This window comes from Squalius cephalus, assembly GCF_949319135.1.
Source record: "Squalius cephalus genome assembly, chromosome: 14".
Classification (NCBI taxonomy): domain Eukaryota; kingdom Metazoa; phylum Chordata; class Actinopteri; order Cypriniformes; family Leuciscidae; genus Squalius; species Squalius cephalus.
In genome coordinates this window covers 31762148-31776663 of record NC_137135.1, presented here as the reverse complement: position 1 = coordinate 31776663, position 14516 = coordinate 31762148, and the positions used below count along the sequence as shown (strand labels likewise).

The following is a 14516-nucleotide window of genomic DNA, read 5'->3' as shown; positions in this document are numbered from 1 at the left end:
CAACTTAAAAACATGTTTTTAAAAAATATATTCCTCTCTGAAATCACACCACATGCGGAACCAAATACGCCGGTCTTTGTTTCTCGGGGAGTTTGTTTTAGGGGTTGCACACAGTCATCGCGAAAAACGCATGTGGTTGTTATGCTTATGTTTGTAATTCAACGCTTCTATAATCATCAAACTTTCGTGCTTTGGTCCTGAAATATATCGCCACATTCCGCCGAAATGAAGCTGTTAACGCATAACATGTTAACATCGCACGTGAAAGGCGTGGTTAAAGGATATCCACTTGTTATCAAGGTGAGATTGACGTACATTGTTTTCATTACTGGTTATTTATCAGATAGGCATGTACACATTAATACAACATGCAGTAGTAATTTAATAGCACTTAAATGCTTTTTCTGCAGACTCAAAAATCAAAGTTAAAGAGAAGCTACATTTACATATCAATGTAACTTTTTTTTAAGATTGGAGGTGACTAATAAGTGACTAATCGCTTTTTTGAAGTAGTCCTGCAATGTGACAAATATGTTACATGATGTCTCTGAATTACTATGAGCTCGTAACAACTGTTTAAATGCTTAAATTAATCAAATGGATAAAAAAAAAAAATACAATAGTTTTAGAGCATGTCGTACTACTGTCATTGATTGAAATGCCAAGTGCCCAAATAAAGATATATCACACTGATAAACATGTCCTACAACCAAAAGACCTCTTTATGTTAAAAATATAGAAATTCATCCAAATAAAAATGTGTGTATATATATATATATATATATATATATATATATATATATATATATATATATATATATATATTAGTTAAGTTTAAGACAAATCTGAGTCTTGTTCTGTCTTGGCTCATGAAAAGGCAACAGAAGTGAAAGTGAACGAGTTGGAGTTCAATGCTCAGTTTGTGAGCCGGATGATCCCTAAGCTGGAGTGGAGCGCCTTGATCCAGGCAGCAGAATGGGTGAGTGAACATGCTGCGCTTTATACAGTTTTAATTATAATTCATTAAGAAGGGTGAATTTGCACAACTTTACGGTAAGTACTGTTTAGAAAGCATGAGGGTTTTTTTTCTGTGCATGATATATGTGTCCCATTGCACCATTAAGCTGATGGGTGTTTTTAACAGCTGGGACAATCTCAGGACCTGCCCAGCACACTCATACCAAACTATGAAAATGATGAGGAGTTCCTGCGCAAAGTTCACAGGATTCTTCTAGAGGTGAGACGCATCAGATGAACAGCCTTTTTGAAAGAACCTAATTTATTATTAGAACCATCTTAATGTAGTTTGCTATGGATCATTTTCACATTTCTGAGGTTCTCAAAAGCAGAAGTCGCAGTTCGGGAAACTACAACAAATATATAATTTGTCCATTTCCATTTGCCCCAGTAGCAAAAGAAAAAAAAATCCACAATCTCGTTTCTTTGACTTTCCAAAAGAGGAAAAAAAAAAAGTCAAGAAAGTGATTATGTTGGTCAGAAGAAAGAATAATATCAATTTTGAGTCACTTCATCCGTCGTATTAGAAACAATCATTCAGCAGTGTTATTTCAGAAATGTTAATGTCAAGGTGAGTAAACAAAGTATAGTGTTATATTGTCATGGCCAATAATTCACTAAGTTTGCTGCTTCAGTTGTTGTAGTGTTGATTCACATTGTTTCTAGGTTATTGTGCCGAGTGACCAGATGCATTTTAAGTAATTGCAAAAGGCTTCATTGGCAAAAATCCAAATTTCATTGTCATTTTCACATAAATATTAAAGGTATAGTGGAGGATTTTCCCAAATTTTAGAAAAGAACCGCCCTCTCCACTTTTTGAAAAAATGCACATGCGCAACACTCTACCTGCTCCCGAGAGGGAACGCCTATTAAACGTGTGCACGAGCTAATCATAGCTTACATTAACTTTTACTAGCAGTGATTTTAAATGGATTTCTCCAAATAGCATGCCAAACTTTACCTGTCAAGTAGAAACTTCGCGACTGAGGCATCAGTGGGAAGCCCAACCTGTGTTTTGAGCGCACGCCATCGTGTGAATCGTGTGCACGAGCACGTACGACGGCCTTACGTAAACATATCACCAGAATGATTGACACTTAGGAGGACCAATAGTCTTGATGATCCACCCGGAAAAAGAAAATCCTCCGCTATACCTTTAAATATTTGATGTAATGAGCTTTGTTGAAGTGATTTAGTGCTAACAGCAGTGTTCTCTCCTCGCAGGTTGAGGTTATAGAGGGATGTTTACAGTGTCCTGAATCTGGCAGAGAGTTCCCCATCTCCAAAGGGGTTCCCAACATGTTACTCGATGAAGGCGAGTAGATCAACCCATCCCAGAAGAGAAGATCTAGACTGTTTATTGGAGCCAAATGTTTCTTTTAGAGATCTGGGGTGCCGTTTTCTTCAGAGAAGGACGGATAAAAACACCATAATTCACTAGTTATTCTGATTTACACAGACATGTTCAACTACTTTCTCATTGAATTTGGTTACTACGATAATCTACATTGTGTTGTTTCTGTCATTGTTTGTGCTTTGTAAAATATTAAATAAATTTGTATTAATTTACTCTTAACTCTTAATTTTACACTTATTTAAATACAAATCATCTTCTATTATCTGTTGGTGCGACCTCCTAATAATAAGAATAATAATCTTTATTTTTATCTTTATTATTCTATTTTATATATATATATATAGAGAGAGAGAGAGAGAAAGAATTCAAGTTTAAACATTTTATTATAATATTTGTTTAAATATTTGCTTGTGTCTTTAAATTGTAATGGAAATTGACATGAAATAATGCTGATTTGTCTCTAAATTGTGAGGTTTTTATATATGCCTTATGTTTTATATTCAAATTGAATCAGTGTCTTAAAAATTAGTTTTTTAACATGACAATACTATTATTATTATACTAATATTATGAATATATTATTCTGTACCAGGGAATGACTGCTTCCTAATGAAACTGCTGTAGTTTTATCAACTCTCCTCTCGCTTGAGATTATCTAGGTCAGCCGTGATAGTTTCTTGCCAAAGACTTTAATATCGCACAGAAAGCTCTGTGAGAGCAAGATGACGTGGCAAGTCAGGGACTATATTTAGTTTAAGGGAGGTTGAAGGAAAGAAACAGCATAAGCTGTTTTCGAGGTCTCTATTTTTAAAATCTTATATTGCAATACCGCAACTAACCACCAGAGCGTTTCATCCCCCGCGGCCGCCTGGTGGCGCTCGAGACTCCGCATCCACGGCAGATTATTCCACGTTTCCTCAGATTCAATATCAGAGATCAAACGCTGAATTCATGTTTGAACAAGAAAATAGCTTTAATGATGAAAAATTCCAGCCCTCTGGTGTCGTTTTCGTGGGGTTTCTAATGTCGTTTCTCAAGGCTTTCGGTGTCTTATACCTTCTGCCTTCACTTGAAGTTCAATTACAGCCCTCTTGGCCAAACTATAATAAAATCATAATGGAGAGGTGGAGAGAGCAGCTACAAAGCTGTTTTTGACAGATTAACGAGCATGTAGATGGGGAACTGTAATTAAAAATGAGAAGAAAGATAGGGAGTGGAAGTGAAGTAAGGAAGGGTGTACCTTAAATGAAAGGATGTGAAAGCTTAGATTGAGGCCTTGGATATCTATCATTTCTCTCCAGGAAACAAAATAGAAGGTGAAATTAATATCCAGTAAATCTATTTTAAATGTGCCCAGAGGTTCTTTTTTTTTTTTAAATGGCTCTGTTAAATGCATGATGGAAAAGATTGGATTAGAAAAGCACATTGTCTTATTTCCAAGGTAAACAAATTAAGAAACAGTTGGTCTGTAATTTCATCCTGCAGTGGTGGATATTTCACTATTTGTAAAGATTTTTGTTAAACGTCTGACTGCTGCTTGGAAACACTTGGAAAGGAAAAATTCCAAAAAACTGTCACCATTGTTATGCAATAAAGGCATCTGGAAAAGGCCGTCTGTGAGAAATACTGACATTACTTTTCACAGGAAAACTGCTAAATAGACTTCTGCAGCTTTGTCTTTTTCTAACAACGCTGCCAAACATTATTACTTATATAATACTTAACATGGTTATCTAAAATGTTCAAACAAATAAATAAAAATAACAAACACCTTTTCTATGAAGAACATGTTTTATGTTTCTGGATCAGTTCATTTGGATACTTCTGTGTGGATGTTAAAATTAAATCTCGTTAAAATTCTTGAAAAAGAAATAGTTTGTATATAAGTTTGGAATATTTCATTGTTATTTCTTACACAATAAACAGTAAGGTGATTCAATTTTAAAATAATGATGTTTGAAAAACTTTTGACTAAAAATCAGTTTGGCATAACCAACATGCATGAAGCCATTTTGTTGTGTGTGAAAATAATAAAACAGAGATATTAAACATATATTGTCCTTTAAAATAAAGTAATTTATTTTAAGGTGAAACAGAGCAACCCTAACAAAACTAATAATTCATGTCTCAAAAATATAATAATAAAATATTAATTAACTTAAAATTTGTTAAAGTCAAATGTATTAATTGTGCAAAGAGTGTTAGAACTTTTACTCAGTGTTTACACCGTGTTATGTTTCTAAGAGCTTGAGTATTTAACCTTATGTTGTGTTCGGGTCATTTTGACCCGGAGAGGATGTTCTTTTCCCCAAAAATGTAAACCCTACAGCCTTAGCTCACACAGGGTATAACTATTTCCCAAATTCTTTTGGTTCATTTTTGTACTTTTTTTTCACCTTGTTAGTCAGTGAGGCCTAATCCATTAGTTCCAAAAAGAAATACCTGTCCTAACTGAAAGAAAACAATTTGACAAAAAGAATGAAGCCAATATTTGTATATAAAATAGCGTAACGAGAGATTCACAAGCTATGTTTTTAGACCGGTCATTTTTGACCTGGAAAACCACAACTGTGACTTTATTCCATTTTGTTAAACATTAAAGCACACTAGTGTGATAAACTGCAACTTTTTGCAATATTGACAAGATTATCCACAAATAATGCTTTTTCACTCAAAAACTGAGATACATAAGCTCAGATCAATGAGGCCTAATCAATCATTTCCAAAACGAAATACGAAACCTGTCCTACTTGAAAGAAAACAAGTTGACAAAAAGATTGAATCCAATCAAGCCGTAATTGGTGTTAATATAGCATTACAAGCGATTTACAAGCTCTTTTTAAAAGGCCGGTCATTTTTGACCAGGAACATCAAGGGTGTTACAGGGTGTTCAACTCAGCATAAGGATTAAAACAAGACTTCTCCTTTTTATCTCATTTATTGATAAAAAGGAGATTTATCTCATCTTATTTAGTCATTTACCCTTGTAGTTCTCTCTATGCCTCCCTCTCTCTCTCTCTCTCTCTCTCTCTCTCTCTCTCTCTCTCTCTCTCTCTCTCTCTCTCTCTCTCTCTCTCTCTCTCTCTCTCTCTATGCCCCTCTCTCTCTCTATGCCCCCCCCCTCTCTCTCTCTCTCTCTCTCCCTCCCACACACAGCTGCTCTATGTTTTTTCTTCCTCTCAAAACTTCAGAAAACTTTAGGGACTTGTTTTGAAGAGATGTTTTTGGTAGCTCTGAAACCCAAAGAGGGTTGTGTTTTTAATTATAGCCAGGTAGTTAAGTTCACACCTTCAAAGACTCTCTTTGACTTCTGACGTTTTTTGTTGACGGTCTTGTCGTTTTTCCCCCCTCTCTCCTTTGAAACGGATTATTCTTCGCAAAAGATGTATTCTGGTAGGCCGAGCTATAGCTTTTGCTCATTTTGTTTATATTAAATCCAGTTCAACTTTATGCTGCTGGAGACAGTCAGTCTTTGTCATGGGATAATTTCATTTTCCTAAAGCAACTTCTAGGGCTTGATTGAACATTTGGATGGCAGATCTGCATCTTGACTCGAGGCTGTGAGAAAAGAGAAATAAAATCTGACCTGATCTCTTATAGTTATAGTCTTATAATGGGAAAGGAGCTGGAGAGTCACTTTAAAAGAAATACTAGCGGTCCTCGCTAAAGCTCCAAGACAAACCACAAGAATTCAAAACAGCACTTGGAGTTTCTCTCTGAATCATTGGATACCAGACGAGCATGAGGAACTGTACTGTTTATTACCTTACCGGTAAATACTTAAAATCCTGGGAAGCATGATGGAAAGGCTGTGTTTATAGACTCCCTAGAGACTAATATAATTGGGATGGTCTGTAATAATGGACAAATGTAGTATGCTTGTCATTAAAACATGCACAGAAATCAGGCCAATATTTCACATTTGCTTTACCTGAGGTTGCTCTTGGGTTTTTGGGAGGGCTTGAACCATAAAAAAGTCAAATCAAACAGTTGGGGGTCTTAGAAAGTACTTACAGCCCCACTAAACTGTTTAAATTGAACATGTTTTCAGAAAAAAAGGCTTCTCAAACATTTTAACGTCCACAAACAGAAATAGTTGCCACCTGAGAAGGTTATACACTGAAAAAAAAAATCATATGATCAGTAAGTTATGACAACATGTTTTTTGCATTGCTTTAACTCAGCCATTTTCAAATGTTATACAAGATTAAACTAAACATTTTTAAGTCAGTTTAATGTATTTTAAGTTGAAATTACTTAAACATCCAAGTTGGCAGTACTTAAAAATTCAAAGCAACAACTTTTTTTTTACAGTGATAGCAACCGTAGCTGCGTGAGCGATTTCCAATTTTGGTATAGCTACAACACATAATTAGGTGCTTGTTCCACTTTATTGTATTTTTTTTTTACATGCAGATTACAAAAACACTGTTTTAAAGGAGTTTTGTTTTAAGACATTTGTTTAACTAACCGTCAGCGACGCTAAAATAGTTTTAGTTAGCGTACGTAAGACGTACCTTAGGCTCGAGAAAGAAAAAAAAACTGAAAAATAAAATAAAACTGACCTCCTTGAAATTGCTTTAAATTCACACAGTGAACTCAGCTAGTGTCCTCTGCGCAATCTTCTTTCTTGATTTTGACCAGAAATAGATTATACGAGTACACAAATTATACGTGAGGCAGTGTATGAGGAGGTAAAAGCTCGTATCTGTCAGAAGAGGAGCTCATTCACCTGGTGAACAACACAGAGCGCGAGCAGCGCAGCCTACGCACTTTGGGTTTGTCCCATTGCAAGAGACGCGCTCAGTGCGCGCGCTCCCCGAGGACATCCAGTGACCGGGCGTTATAGAGGAGCGCTTCCGACCCTCTCATCTGTCAATCAACCATGTGGTTCATCAATCTAACTTTGCTCGTTCTCAAACTGTCCGTGTCCGCGGAAGGATTCTCCACGTGCCATTCCTACAACTTGGACGACCACAAATCCAAAAGGATCGAGGCGGTGCGCGGACAGATTCTGAGCAAGCTACGCATCCGCAGTCCACCGCACCCCGAAGCCAGCGCGCAACCATCGGTCCCGGTGGAGGTGATGTTACTTTACAACAGCACGAAGGAGCTGCTGAAGGAGCGCGCGCGCCAGGCCGAAAGCGCGTGCGAGCGGGAGAGCAGCGAGGAGGACTATTACGCTAAAGAGGTGCAGCGGGTCAATATGATGCCACTGCGCACAGATACGAGTGAGTGATACGCATTTTATCAGAGATGGCTCATTAATGCACCATTTAAAAATGCATTGGCTTCTGGATGTGTAGTTAAACCTTCATTCTAGTGCATCATTTAGTTTGGCCATCCGATTTGGTTGTGTTTGAAAAAGTGTTTATAGAATATCATTCATTAGATTGACTGAACATGTCATGAAACATTGTCACCCCAAAACAAAAGTAGCCTAAGAAAATAATTTCAATACATAGCCTATTTTTTATTATTTTCATGTCAATACTCATATAAATAGTAATAATATTATGATAATGTTACCAACATAATAATAATACTATATATAGATAAATAGATAGATAGATACACCCTTTTTATGACAAATATGGGGTTGTTGACGCAGTAATAACTATATGATCATTAGATAACAACAGTATTTATAATGCCATTATATTTATGCAAATTTGTTTTGCGATCTAAATGGTCACAAACTCATTTTTGTGCTTGTTTGTATACGTTAAGCTTCTTTTCTTTTGAATACCTTTAGTAAATTTTGTACTATGAAAAAGAATCAATATCTCTATAAAATATTAATCAAACAGATTTATCAGTTTGTCTCTAGTTATTTATTGTTTCATATTATAGTAAAAATACATCTGTAATGCAACATTTAAAAAAAATGAATAAGCACATATTGCTGTATTTCAAAAATGACCATCTGAGGAGAAACACCATTAAAATGAATGGAAATTACAAACAAAAAAAAACACTAAGTACATTACTGATAATTTGGGATGTAAAATGTGCTTAATCTAACAGCTATCAAATAGTGTACCTATAATATACAGCTTTGTTGCCAATAATAAGTCAGCTAAAGTTCAGTGAGGCCTCTGAGAGGCTGAAAGGGGTTAGTCATTGCATCTGCTGTTTTGGCACTAAAGCAAGTTTTATTTCCTTGAGGTTGACCCTCTGAATACCACGCTCAGACCACAAAGTGTAAATAAGGCCAAAGTGAATCCTGCTTTTGTTCCACAGACTCAATCAATCCGGTTCCTCAGAGCCCGTACTTCAGGATAGTGGGCTTCGACGTCACCAACGTGGAGCGAAATTCCAGTACTTTGGTCAAAGCAGAATTTCGCATCTTCAGAGCTCCAAACCCACAGGCTCGCACCACTGAGCAGCGTGTGGAAATATACCAGGTAATGTGGTTTTTCCAGACAAAAGGCTTGAGTTGTTCTAAAGATGAGCAGTGAGTCTGTACTGTAGTGACTGCATCTGCAACGGTTTGTTCATGACGTATTTTCATGCTGTGCGGTGCAAGAAATAGAACAGCTGATGAATGAATGAGTCAAATAAGCTTGTGGTTTGTTTCCCTTCACACCCACAGATTCTCAAATCTGAGGATGTGACGGCCCCGTCCCAGAGATACATCGACTCCAGAACGGTAGAGCCTCGTGCCAAGGGGGCGTGGCTTTCAGTCGATGTCACGGAGACTGTGAAGGAGTGGATGGCGTTCAGGGGTCAGTGAGTTCATCCAGAAGTTTCAACATATATTTACTTCTTGATGAAGCAGAGGAGGCTGTGAAGCATTTCCTTCTCTAGGAAAAATAATCTCTTTTTCTCTCTTAGAGAGAAATCTTGGGCTCAAGATCAGCGTTCACTGTCCCTGCTGTACATTCGTCCCCTCCACAAACAATATTGTCCCGAACAAGAGTGAAGAGTTGGAAGCCAGATTTGCAGGTCATTTTCTCATTAATCTAAACGTTTTGTTTGATTTATTTGACTTATACAAATTACACAGTTATAGAATCAATGCTTAAGTTAGTTGAAAAGTATGAATATTATTGTATTAGATTAAAAAATATATATATTTTAAAGAAACACGGCACAAGCACACTTTTTCGTCACAAAGAAAGTTGAAAACAATAAATACGTTGTTTAAAATGAAGACGAAAAGGGATACTTTTTAGTTGTCTAACGTTAGTGAGACATTAGGAAAAACTCTGGCGTCATTTGTTGTTATTGACACGTTGGATCGATTCCTTCCCAGGCATTGATGACGACCTTATAAAGCAGAACAGAAGACCAGGTGTGACTAAAGGACAGATTGAATTTAGCACAAAAACCCCACATTTGATACTAACCCTGCTGCCCACCGACCGCCTGGACAACCCTACCAAGAAGAACCGCAAGAAGAGATCAGCAGCAGACACGTCCATATGCTCAGGGTACAGAGAGAGAGCTCAAGCGTGTGTGTGTGTTTGAAGATGTTATTTATTATTACTCTTGTGTGTGTGTGTGTGTGTGTGTGTGTGTGTGTGTGTGTACTTGTACAACTATCTTTGTGAGGACCAGTTTGAGTTTTAGACCATTGGAGTGAGAATTCAGAATTCACAATTGCAAGTTTATTTCTCACAATTCTGCCTTTTTTTCTCAAAATTGTAAAATATAAACTCGGAATTGCAAGGAAAAAATATGGATAGTGAGATTTAAACTTGCAATTATGAGTCGTAAAATCTGAATTGTGAGATATACCAAATATGGAAGCTGGTTTCCGCCACAGAATAAAAAAAATGCTACTTTTTATCTTACAAATCTGATTTTTTTTTTTTTTTTATCACAATTGAGAGTTATAATGTCAGAATTGCGAGATATAAACTTGCAATTCTGACTTTTTTTCTCTGAATTACATCACACAATTGCGACTTTGTCACGCAGTTCTGACTTTATAACTCGTAACTGCGAGTTTATATCACGGGATTCTGAGAAAAATATTCACAATTAGGAGATAAAAAGTTGCAGTTACATTTTTTTTTCTATTCAGTGGCGGAAACAAGCTTCCATAGATATAAACTCAGTTATAAAGTTTGAATTGTGAGCTCACAATTCTGACTTTTTTCTTACAATTATAAGTTTCTCACAATTTATTCCATGGCGGAAACAAGCTTCTATAGTAGGTTATGTTCCTTACCATCGCACATTAGAAAAGCTAACTTGTGCAACTCAAAACGGAGTTAAGTATAAAAACAGGTGCAAAAAAAGTATAGTAGAAATACTTTTGTATTTATACTATAGTATAAATGGCTTTGAAGGATTATAAATGACTATAAAAGTATAGTATAAATGGCTTTGAAGGATTTCAGTATTAAGCTTAATATTCAGTATTTGGTGAGCGTAAACCTTTGATAGATGGCTAGAAGCTTAATGCAAGAAAACTAAACATTGCTTGAAAAAAAACAAAAAAAAACAATAAGAGACACATGGAGCCAGATGAGATGGATCCTAAGTGTGTGCATGTAAAATAAATTCTACTGCATCACACACCCACAGTACGCATGCAGCGACTCGCCCAAGGAGTGTCACGTCTGATATGCAGAATTCATCTCGTCTGTTCTGGAAGTGAATACTCTTTTAATGAGTGTTTGTTATGTGGAGTGCTTCCTCTGTGCTAAGCAACATAGAAATGGTCATTAGAGCCACATTTATGTCAAATCAGAGTTTGTTGCCGGAGTCAAAACTTGGACAGCAACTATTAAAAGGGATGGTTCACCCAAAAGTGAAAATTCTGTCATCATTTACTCACCCTCATGTCGTTTCAAACGTCCTTTTACAGAGCACAAAATGTGATTAAAGAAAGTCCTACACGCTTCACTTATTCACTTGCCACGCGAAGCTAGAGCGCAAGATTTTTTTTTCCTCTGAATAACAACTTAATTTTAGTCTGTTGCTTACATAAAGCTGTTGCATGACTTCGGAAGACTTGGAAAATAGCACAAAAGTCGTGAGCGCTACCTTTATGGTGCGTTTGCGTTCTTTTGCCCATTCGTTGTATTTGTCTAAAAAACAGCGACCAAAGCATTATTCAGTTTGTTCTTCATTAGGAATAAAGTCATGTATGTTAGGAATGACACAAGTGTGAGTGTAAATGATGACCAAATCTTCCTTTTTGGGTAAACTGCTCTTTTAACACACCATAATGCACTGCAACAAATCATTGTACCTCTTCCAGGGCTGATCAGGGCTGCTGTCTGAGGTCTCTGTATATTGATTTCCGCCGGGACTTGAACTGGAAGTGGATCCACGAACCCAAAGGCTACAAAGCAAATTTCTGTGCGGGGAACTGTCCTTACTTATGGAGCGCAGACAACCACTACAACATGGTAAATATTAATCAGGCTGAGAATGCTTAGAGAGAAAAAAAATTGTTAATGTTAAAAGGATCAGAAGTGCCATCTCAAAGATTATAGGTATGTGCCAAACAAACTTGTGCACTTGAATGTTGGACAGATTAAGTTCAGATTCATTCAGTGTTGCTTTCGGTGTCTATTTACAGAGTTTCTCTGTCTGTCTTCCTTTCAGATTCTCCCGCTGTATAATAAAATGAATCCAGAAGCATCAGCATCTCCGTGTTGTGTTCCCCAGGACCTGGAGCCCCTCACCATCGTTTATTTCCTAGGCCGAACGCCCCGTGTGGAACAGCTCTCCAACATGGTGGTCCGGTCCTGCAAGTGCCGTTGATTCAGTGGAGAGAGAGACGACAGAGATCTCAGAGGGAGGACAAAAAACAGGTGGATGAGAGGAGAGCAAACATATATAACTCACATCTTAAAGGGATAGTCCACCCAAAAATGAAAAATCCATCTTCATTTACTCATCCTCATGTCGTTCCAAACTTGTATGCATTTCTTTCTTCTGCAGAACACAAAAGATATTTTGAGGAATGTTGGAAACCAAACAACATTGAAGCCCACTGACTTTCATTTAGACGCAAAAACTCTCAGATCTTCTTTTATGTTCCACAGAAGTCATACAGAATATAAAATTTTGGGTGAACTATTCCTTCAAACTTGTACAGATTAGAAACAGCATATAATTATTCATCAAGCATCTTGAATACAAGCAACACACCAACAATACAGCATTAACCGTCTCCTGCATTGGTCATAGTCTGATAAAATAAGCTTTTTTGATTAGTATCTCCTCGCATTCTTAGTATCACAACAGTGACACACACAATATACACCAGCAGTGCATCCTTTTTAGATTTTGTATGAAGTTTACTGTAGATCAGTTTATATTTTTGGAATTTGCAAGTGTAAATAGTTTTTTGTGTGTGTGATGTTTATATGTGTTTATATGCTAAATACAATAAATTTTGATTATATAATAATATTTTGTGGCTTTTTTATTTATATTCAACATGTTTATAGAACTGTGCATTTATATTTATTTATCACACGGCCCAGCGAGTGGCCTACTCTCAAGGGTTTTCCTTTTTTTTTCTTCACTCGCTGAAAATGCAGATTGGACTAGTGGACTCACCAGCCAGATGCGGTTCGAGGTTAGAAAATCTCCGACGTAAACAGGATGTGAACAATTTCCAGACACCGACCACTCACGGAACGCCAGATTTAAACGCTTGGGTTCAGGGTTTGTGGTGACATGGCAGAAAGAACAGTGAGCGAAAAGCAAGCCGTCCCGCTAAGGCGAAATTGCCTTCAGGATGCGTTTTAAACGCACCACGTGATCGCTTTGATTTGTATAATCTTGCAGTGCCCCTCCACACCCTATAATGCAGAGCGATATAATTTAGTCTGATCTGTGGGAAGTCGGAAGGAATTTTGGCCTACATATATCGCCTGTTTGTTTTCTTTCTGCCTATAAAGCCTCAATGTGCCCTTTGAAAACCTATAGCGGCTGGCATGGCGTTAAAAGTTTGTTTTTGAGTGAAAAACTTTGCTTACATGTTTATCTGTGGCCGGTGAGAATGATCTGTAGGGAATGACAGGGTTTCTGTGTTTGGTTGCCGGGGCTAAAACAAGCGAATTCCTCTCTCTTGCTCAGTGAAAACAACTTTTATAACTTTATATGAAAAGGGGATGCAAAAGGGAAGAGAGTTAGAAGCGCATTGTTACATAACAGTCCCTAAAATGAATCAACAAAAATACTTCTTGTCGCTTACGCAATGTTGACTCAGCGTCCTCCGCAAAAGCAGATTGGGGAGTGCAAATATAAACCTCAGGGCATGAAAGAGGACGATCAGCCGTCTGAGGGCCGTGTGGTTTGGGAAGAGCAGTCTGGGTGTGAGAGTAGCTTCGGGACACATGGTTTAATGGGGTGTGAATGTTGGATGGGTGTCGTGAGAGTTGCTTATGAGACTAGACTTTGATCTCAGTTGCTCAATGAACGATCAGCCACACGCTGAATCCTCTCTTAACATTTTTAAGAGCTTTAACTACATTCCTGTAGCTCAAACCTGAACGCAATCTAAGTCGCTTTGGATAAGAGTGACTGCCAGAATGCATAAATGAGAAAAAGTTCTAAATTAGGGTTATTATAACCTAAAATGTTTGCGTTTTGGTTTAAAATGTTATACAAGCCACAAAGTATACAGTACCTGTAATGTTATTAGTTCAATAAATGCTACAGTTTAAAAATATGAAATAAAAATATAAAAAAAAATCCAAATTTTTCAGGTAAGTTGTCATCCCAGTATCTGAGAGCAGTTCTGGTTCTTTGCGCATCCAAATTTCACCAAGACAGTTATACTGAATATTGCTTTGTAAATGTGCAAACTGCAGAATAAAATGTAGTGCAAGGAAGCCATGATCCTAAATGTGATAGTCTAGACATTTTATGGGGCTCCATGTCCACATATCTTCTTCCAGAACCAAATCAACTTCAAATCAAATACTTAAATTGAGATCTTTGGCATTGCTGATTGAGCCTGTTTGCCTTTGACTGAAGTGGAGTATGGAAAAGTAAAATAGAGAGACAGACAGATATTCTGGTAGTTCATGGATATAAACAGGAAGATTCTTCACCATAGCAGTGTGTGTGTGTGTGTGTGTGTGTGTGTGTGTGTGTGTGTGTGTCTGTCTTACAACAGACTCAACAAAATCATAGATACGCTTTTATGGGGAGCATGTCAAAC

At 37.1% G+C, this 14516-nt stretch overlaps 2 protein-coding genes across 2 annotated transcripts; both read left to right on the top strand.

The window, feature by feature from the left end:
- Window positions 1–94: 94 nt before the first annotated feature.
- Window positions 95–2586, top strand: trmt112 (tRNA methyltransferase activator subunit 11-2). The gene is made up of 4 exons (XM_079892439.1): window positions 95–300; window positions 878–979; window positions 1145–1237; window positions 2242–2586. The coding sequence occupies exons 1-4, from the start codon at window positions 226–228 to the stop codon at window positions 2338–2340; spliced, it is 369 nt and encodes a 122-aa protein (XP_079748565.1). The 5' UTR covers window positions 95–225; the 3' UTR covers window positions 2341–2586.
- Window positions 2587–5563: 2977 nt separating this feature from the next.
- tgfb5 (transforming growth factor, beta 5) lies at window positions 5564–12356 on the top strand. The gene is made up of 7 exons (XM_079893194.1): window positions 5564–7605; window positions 8618–8781; window positions 8970–9102; window positions 9212–9322; window positions 9633–9810; window positions 11592–11742; window positions 11942–12356. The coding sequence occupies exons 1-7, from the start codon at window positions 7260–7262 to the stop codon at window positions 12098–12100; spliced, it is 1242 nt and encodes a 413-aa protein (XP_079749320.1). The 5' UTR covers window positions 5564–7259; the 3' UTR covers window positions 12101–12356.
- The last annotated feature ends 2160 nt before the right edge of the window (window positions 12357–14516 follow it).

Coding starts and splice junctions, on each gene's coding strand:
- tgfb5 (XM_079893194.1), top strand. CDS start 7,260: ATGTGGTTCATCAATCTAACTTTGCTCGTTCTCAAACTGTCCGTGTCC. Junction 8,782..8,969: donor AGCGTGTGGAAATATACCAG/GTAATGTGGTTT, acceptor TCACACCCACAG/ATTCTCAAATCTGAGGATGT. Junction 9,811..11,591: donor GACACGTCCATATGCTCAGG/GTACAGAGAGAG, acceptor TACCTCTTCCAG/GGCTGATCAGGGCTGCTGTC.
- trmt112 (XM_079892439.1), top strand. CDS start 226: ATGAAGCTGTTAACGCATAACATGTTAACATCGCACGTGAAAGGCGTG. Junction 301..877: donor GATATCCACTTGTTATCAAG/GTGAGATTGACG, acceptor GCTCATGAAAAG/GCAACAGAAGTGAAAGTGAA. Junction 980..1,144: donor TGATCCAGGCAGCAGAATGG/GTGAGTGAACAT, acceptor TGTTTTTAACAG/CTGGGACAATCTCAGGACCT.